This window comes from Nannospalax galili, unplaced genomic scaffold, assembly GCF_000622305.1.
Source record: "Nannospalax galili isolate Female #2095 unplaced genomic scaffold, S.galili_v1.0 scaffold488, whole genome shotgun sequence".
NCBI classification, from domain to species: Eukaryota; Metazoa; Chordata; class Mammalia; order Rodentia; family Spalacidae; genus Nannospalax; species Nannospalax galili.
Genome location: NW_008360316.1, coordinates 2,141,858 through 2,149,158, shown reverse-complemented (window position 1 = coordinate 2,149,158; position 7,301 = coordinate 2,141,858). Strand labels below are relative to the sequence as shown.

At 37.7% G+C, this 7,301-nt stretch overlaps 1 protein-coding gene across 8 annotated transcripts in view; it reads right to left on the bottom strand.

Moving 5' to 3' along the window:
* Rcbtb1 (RCC1 and BTB domain containing protein 1) overlaps positions 1-7,301 on the bottom strand; it is a 66,607-nt gene that overhangs the window by 18,638 nt on the left and 40,668 nt on the right. For 7 of the 8 annotated variants that reach the window (XM_029559565.1, XM_029559564.1, XM_017796082.2 and 4 more), the window contains one exon: positions 329-2,659. In XM_029559565.1, the coding sequence (XP_029415425.1) occupies positions 2,519-2,659 (141 nt within the window). In that variant the 3' untranslated portion in view covers positions 329-2,518. Of the gene's footprint in view, positions 1-328; positions 2,660-7,301 lie in introns of those variants that run through there. The other variant, XM_008824978.2, reaches the window with a different exon arrangement.

Here is a 7,301-nt window from a genome sequence, read left to right as displayed (position 1 = left end):
AAATAAATTTTTTTTAAAATTCACCATCTCAACCCTTTAAAGAATATAGTTCAGTGAAATTAAATATAATTGCAAACCACCATTCATCCAAAGAACTCTTCATCTTGAAAAATGGAAACTGTCTATTTACCAGCTCCCTGTTCTCCAACCCTAGCTCCTGCCTCTTTCTGCCTCTACAAACTGGACCATATGCTGTTTTTTTCTGCCTGATTTTTCACTTAGTATAATGTCAACAAAGTTAATCTATGTTGTGTCATCCACCAAATTCCCTCCTTTTTCAGTCTGTATACAATTGACTTTTAAAGGGGAGAAAAAAGACAATTGTACATGCCTGCCTTAAGAGATTATTTATTAATATGTCATTCTAAGCATTACATAAATGCAGCCTGAATATTAGAGTATCAAACATTGTTCCAGTAAATTCAAGAGTACAGTTTGGGATATTTTAAGAAATATGACCTCTCTGGCTTCCATTATTATATCAGATGAAAAAAATCAATTCAAAGAACAGTTTTTGTCTTCTATGATTAACAACAAAACAAAGTAGAAAAATAAAAATATTATATTAAAAAAAACAAACACCGCAGCACATTCTGAAGGACTTGTTCTCTCACCACCATACATACATACTCATACAAGTTACTTGGTAATCTGAGAAGCACTGCTTCATCTCTAATCAGAAATTCAGTATTTGTTGAATAGACTATCTATGGATACCAATTTACAGCTGTAATTTGTGCTTTTTTTCTTGAAGAGGTTTTTTTTCAAGTAAGAACAATAGTAAACATACTGAAGTTACCACTTTGAGACCATAAGGCTATAGTTATAAACATTGCCCATAAAAGCAAATTAAACTAATGGGTGTTCATCATCTTAGTGCGATCCTGTCACTGCAGAACTAACTCTTCATCAGGCAGCAATCATTTGGGAAATGATCAAGAAAAGGGATGGGAGTTCTGGGTTTGCCTGTCGACAATTCCTACCTTTGGTGCCTCACCACTTCACCCCAATACATACACATTTTAAAACACTGCTGGAACAGGAGCAGCAGCATTATCTTCTTGTCAGTGTGACTGAACAACTCAGGCTCTGTCCAGAGGAGCCCTTCGAAGCAGGAAACAGAGTATATCAAGGGAGCTCTCACAAAAGCAAAGGGGGTCATGGACCAGAGAACAGAGCAGACAAAGCCTTGCTCTTAAAGCTCAATGGACACGATAAAACTGGAGTGTGAGCACTCTTAAATCCCAGTCACATTTCATGATGAGACCCTAAAAAAAAAGGTCTTTTAAATAAGACCTTTCTAGGAAAACTATGAACTGGGGACCCTATTTCAAGGTTAAATTGTGCTAAATAGTATTCCTGAAACATTAAAAAGAAACCCAAACCTGGAACTGGAAGATGAAGTTTCAAATAAATTTGTGATGGAATTTGGACCAGACAAAATAAATATGAAAATTCTATTGAGTCCTATAAGAAGGGCGTTTTGATAATCCTATAAAGTCATAAAGCAGCAGACATGAAAATGGGCATAACATTGTTAGGACCTATGGGGAAGGTGAAGAGGTGATTTGTATTAAGATCTCAAACTCAATCCTAATAAAACACTGTTGGACAAGTAGTGGAGATTCTACTGTATAAAGCATGTACCTTTATCCAAACCAAGTTTATTTTATTATCAACTTTTCATGGTTAATTCTAAGTGTTACTCTTTATAGGTCCCTAAATGTTTTTCTTTTAGTTTTTATTATATTTATTAGGCATGTATGTGGATGCACATATGCCCTTGACACATATTTGGAGGTCAGATGACAACATGTGGGAGTCTGTTCTCTCCTTCTACTATGTAGGTCTTGGGGATTGGACTCAGGTAATCAGGCTTGGTGATAAGCACCTTTACCTTAAGAGAATCTTAACAAACCTAAGCATGTCTTTTCTTAATTATTCAGTAGATTTAATCACATTAAACAAAATATCCCTCTGATACACCCTGAAGGCAGAAGTTAAAAACAAGAATAGCAAAAGCACACCAACAAAAGCCTTAGGCAGTGCTGACCCTCCACTCCCTGGAAGGTTCTGCCACAACTAAGCACTTCAGAGAGCAGTGGAGTGGAGTCTATGATCCTCTCACAAATCACTGCTATGGAAACTGGTGTCAAATGGTCATGATATGTGGCCCAGGGAAGTTGCCACCAACTCCCTTCATCCAAGCTCAGAAGCTCCTTTCATCAAAATGAAAAAAAGCAAAAGCAGCTAAATGTTTATCCTTTCACAATGTTCTAGCCCAAATGTAAGAAAAGCCACATTTAAAATATACATGTCTAGAAACAAGAGTTGTGAAGAACGGGCTCAGGAAAAGCATACAACCTTCATATACTCCCACAGAGCACTGTTAGTCTCCAAGGCAGACAAAGCAACCTGATGGATTTTACCTGCAGAATTACATCACCCATGGAGCACAAACTGGACACATCACCCACAGTGCCCCAGAGCACTCACACACAGCCCAGCAGCCTCAGGTTCAGTTCTTAAAGGCTCCACATTTACTGGCTTTAGCAATGAACTCCTTTAGCAGGGGGCCGTCCATTTGCCAAAACGCCGCTGTCTGTGTAACTTCTGTCAAATGATTGATGCAAAACTTAAAGCAGAATTCTTCTAAATCCTGGACATACACAACAAAAATAAAAACAAGAAGAGGGCTTTATTAACTTTGAACTGATTCTCTTCGATCCCCTCATCCCAACTCTCACCCTTCCCAAGAAAAGATAGTTGAGGCCAGATACCTCTAACAAGGCAAATATGATGACCACATGATACCAGAAAAATGTACAATTTACTCACAACAGAGTAAAAGCATGGTTTCTCCAGCTCAAGTGTGACATGTACACAATCCTGGGGGCCTCCCATGGTTTCACACAGTCCAGATAGCACAAGACACTGTACAAAGCTCAATGCCACTTTAGTCCCTATGTATTTTGTTACATTCAAGAAATTAGAAAATAATTATGATGTAGGGTAATTTAAGTAAGAAAAGCCTTTAGAAAATAAAAGATAAAAATCTGTGGTCAGCCTAAAATGACATTTAAAAAGAAAATCTCAAAAATTTTGCTTTCATGCTCTCCTAATAAAAAGGATTTCATTTTTTTAAACTCCAAAGAATGACATCCAAAACTTCCAGCATGCTATTAAGTTCCTAGTTGGCCTCAGATAAGTATCTACACAGACTGGATTTCTCAGTCAGACAAACAGGGTCACCAACTACCAACATTTGAAATGTAGCAACATATAAATGGCAAGCTTCAACAATTTAAAAACCAATTTCTGTCTGTGTTAATGCACCTTTTCACTCCTGAAAGCCCCCAATAATGTTTGTGCCTTCAAAAGTTTAAACATATACTCACTAAACAATTCAGGTGGCACCCCGGATGTATACAAAAAGAATACATCATATATAAAGAACACTACAGGCTTGGATCACAAATGGCTTGATCTTTTTAACTTGGCCAGTTGCTAAGTTGTACACTGAAAGTCAACAACTCAGTGTTCTATCAAACACAGAATTCAACATTTAACCTGAAGGATCTTGACTTCCCATCCCAGCTGCCCTAAGGCGGGCATTTTAGACACAGCAGAGAAGATTCCATGCAAGTAGACCTTTTTCTGCTCTCAGTGCATTCTACTGTGAACGTCTTTTATTTCCTTACTATAAGGGTTCTCTGTCCCTGGCTGAAAAACATCCTAAATTCTGAAAACTGACCCTGACCCAGGTGAGTACCATTAAGAGAAAACCCATAGTCAAGCATGGAGGCCCCTGCATTCAGCAGACAGAAACAGGTAGAGGTCTGTGAAGTCCAGGCTAGCCTGGTCTACCTAGTGAGTACCAAGCCAGCAGGGGGTACAGGGAGACCCTGGAGAGAAAGAGAGGGAGGGAGGCAGGGAAGGAGGGAGGGAAGGAAGGAGAGATATCACAGCTAATGTGTCTCAGTCAGCTGCTACCAGAGTTTCATTTTCTAGATAATTCAAAGCACATTTGAAATGTTAGCACATCTCTGGATCTAGGTTTTGAAAAAAAAATCTTTTGTATTTTAAAAGACAAAGTTCCACTATGTAGCCCAGACTGGTCTGAACTCAAACTGACAATCCTCCTGTCTCAAACCTCCCCAGATGCAGACCACCACACATGGGCTAGACCCATGCTTTTAATTTTTATTATATTTTTATTTGTTCATGGGGTACATTTGTTTATGAGGTACACACGTACCACAGTGCACAAGTAGAAGTGAGAAAAATTTGCAATGGTTGGGTCTCTCTTTCCACCATGTGGGTCCCAGGGATCAAACTCAGGTTGTTAGGCTTGGCAGCAAGCACTTCTACCTACTTGATACATCTCACCAGTGGGTTAAATGTATAGCTGAATGCTCTGTGTATTATAATACACTAAAATGTGAAACAATATAAAACACTCCTCAAATGATTAAGGAAAAGCACTGCTTTATCAGTATTAATAAACAGCTCTCAAAACCAAATTATTTTCATGAGATTTTAAAAGTCACATTTAATCTTAATTAGCACCAAAAGGTCTGAGAACATGGCTCAGTGGTACAGCATTTGCCAAGCATGTGCAAAGCTTTAGATTTCATCACCAGTGACCACCCCCCAAAATAAAAATCAGAAATAGTAAACTAGTTTATTTGTACATAATTTTGAGAGAAGTAAGCATCCAGGAGCACAGCAAATTCTTCAAACCACATTAAAGGATCTTCAAACAGTACATTTTAATTATATAACTTCAAAGTTCATTACAAAAAAAAAAAAAAAAAAGAAAAGAAAGAAAAATACTAAATTCTGGCATCACAGAAAGAACCATAGCACTTTTTGCTTTCTATACAGGCTCTTCACGCAGCCTGTCTAGCCTCAAGCATACTATGTAACCAAGGCTGACCTTAAACTCCTGATCGTCCTGCTTCTACCTCCCAGAGGCTGCCACTACAGGTATGTGCCACCATGTCAAGCCTCATCAGTTCCGTGTATGCAAATCTGGAATTCAAGATCATCTTAATGTGTATGAAAAAGTGAACTTATTCACCTCACTAACTGTGCAGAAATTACCTTGAGTACAAACTTAGAACCTTTTCCCATAATTTGGGTGCAAATAGTACTTCTAACTATAATTCACTCCATACACCTAAGAAAACAGTTCTGAGCTGTCTTCCTCTTCTCACCGGTTAGTCTGAATGGTGGTATGTCCTGCTAGTCAATAAATACTTCATAGTTTCAAACTATGAAGTCAAACTTCAGCATACTGAAAACAATTAAAACCTGATTTAGCTGTAACAAGTGAAGCATGTCTAAAGCAGGTATGAGAAGGAAACCACAGAATGCCTCTGAAGACAGAGTCACTGTTTTGTGAGCTCATTCCCTTCACACACAGTCAAGGAGCTTAATGCACCAACCACACCCTGGGTTAGTGTGTCTCTGCTGTGTAAAACAGATACACAACCTTTTGATGAGGCCACTCACATGCTAATCTACAGTACCTGCTCGTCTCACATGCAAATGGTCAGATCTTCAAATATCTAGATGTGAAAATGCAACTTTCGGCCAACTAGTAAGTTAATCATAACAGGATTGCTAAACTTTAAATATAAAATAATTATGAAAGTATCATTTTAGGTTTTTTTTTTTTAAAGTTCACAACACAATCAAGGTAGATGAACGATCATTTAATTGGCAGATGAAAAAAGTTCATACATAAAACTAAAGGACTCTTTAAGGTCCATGAACATGGAGGTGGAGAGGGTATAAAATCAAGAGGTCTTTGTATTAGAAACTAAATTTTTTCACGGTCTGTGGCAAAATTATTTCAAAGTTGTTCTGGGGCAAATCAAGTATCAAATTTATTGCATTTAGCAGGGAACAACAAAATTTGAAATAGCCATTTTGAAATAATTTGCCAATTTATGCCATCTTTTAAAAATTGTTTTACATTTTTATTTATTCATTTTGTGTGTATATGTGTGTGGGTGCATGTGGAGGTCAGAAGATACCTTGTGGCAGCTGGTTCTCTCCTTCTACTATGTGTAAGTCTCAGGGATTCCACTGAGGTCATCAGGCTTGGCGACAGGTGCCTCTACCTGCTGAGCCACCTCTTGGGCCCTCATTCCAAATCTTCAAATATTGAAATTATTCCAATCATTCCACAATCTGAAAACCAAGATGTTTTTCCTTTCCACTGATTTTCTTTCTTAAAACACAGAAGACTGATGATTTTAACATTCTATTTAAAAATGCTAATGCAGCATTTCGTCAAGTTCTTAATCAGTTCAAAAATTTCAAAGTGAAAATAGTCAGATATTAACCCTCCTTCTGAGACCATGGCTGTCCAGTGTCATTGCCACCAGTGAGATGGCAAAAGATCACCAACCCACCTAACTCTATCCAAACCCGCTAATTATAAAACAAAGCCTCGAACCAAAAGTCTGTACTTCACTTTATAGTGTATCAAGGACAAACCATTCCAGATCAGAGTGGCTTCTACTTTTATCTGGGTTTTTTGTTTTTGAGACAGGGTCTCACTGTGTATTCCTGGCTGGCCTGGAACTTTATATACAGACCAGGCTGGCCTCAACCTCCCAGAGATCTGCCTGTCTCTGACTCCCAAGTGCTGGGACTAAAGACATGCACAACCACGCCTGGTTACTTTTGTTTTTCAGAATATATTTACATGTGTTATCGTATGGCAAAAAAGTTAATATGCTTTCTCCTGCTACACCAAAACCAATCAAACTTTTAATTTAGCCCTTTCCAAAATATAAAAAAAGCTGGCTTTCGTAATAAGTTTTTCAACACCGATATCCAGAACACTTTAGAATCATATTCCTAGTGTCATATTTACTGCTTCTCACCAAAAGCAAAATCATTAAGGTAAGTTGCTCAGAAAGTACAATTTCCTGGAAAGTTTTCTCATTTGGTGAAACAATACATCCCAACTACTTCTCTAAAGTGTGTAAATACATATCACAGGAAACAAAAATTTCTTCCTTCACAAACATTTCAAAAATGTTGCAATGAGATACTAAGCTATTTTGAAGCAACATTTTAATGAATTTCATTTCCTCTCTTGCTGTCTCTACAGGACGACTGTTTAAGTGCTCCTTGTTTAGTCCTTATTTATAAAATCTGCCACATTTAATAATGTATTCTTTGCCTAAGACCTCCAACGATGGCATTGCTTTAAGTAGAACTACTCACTCTATACTTATTTTTGTACATGAACTTCAAAATCATTTGTCAAAATCACAGTA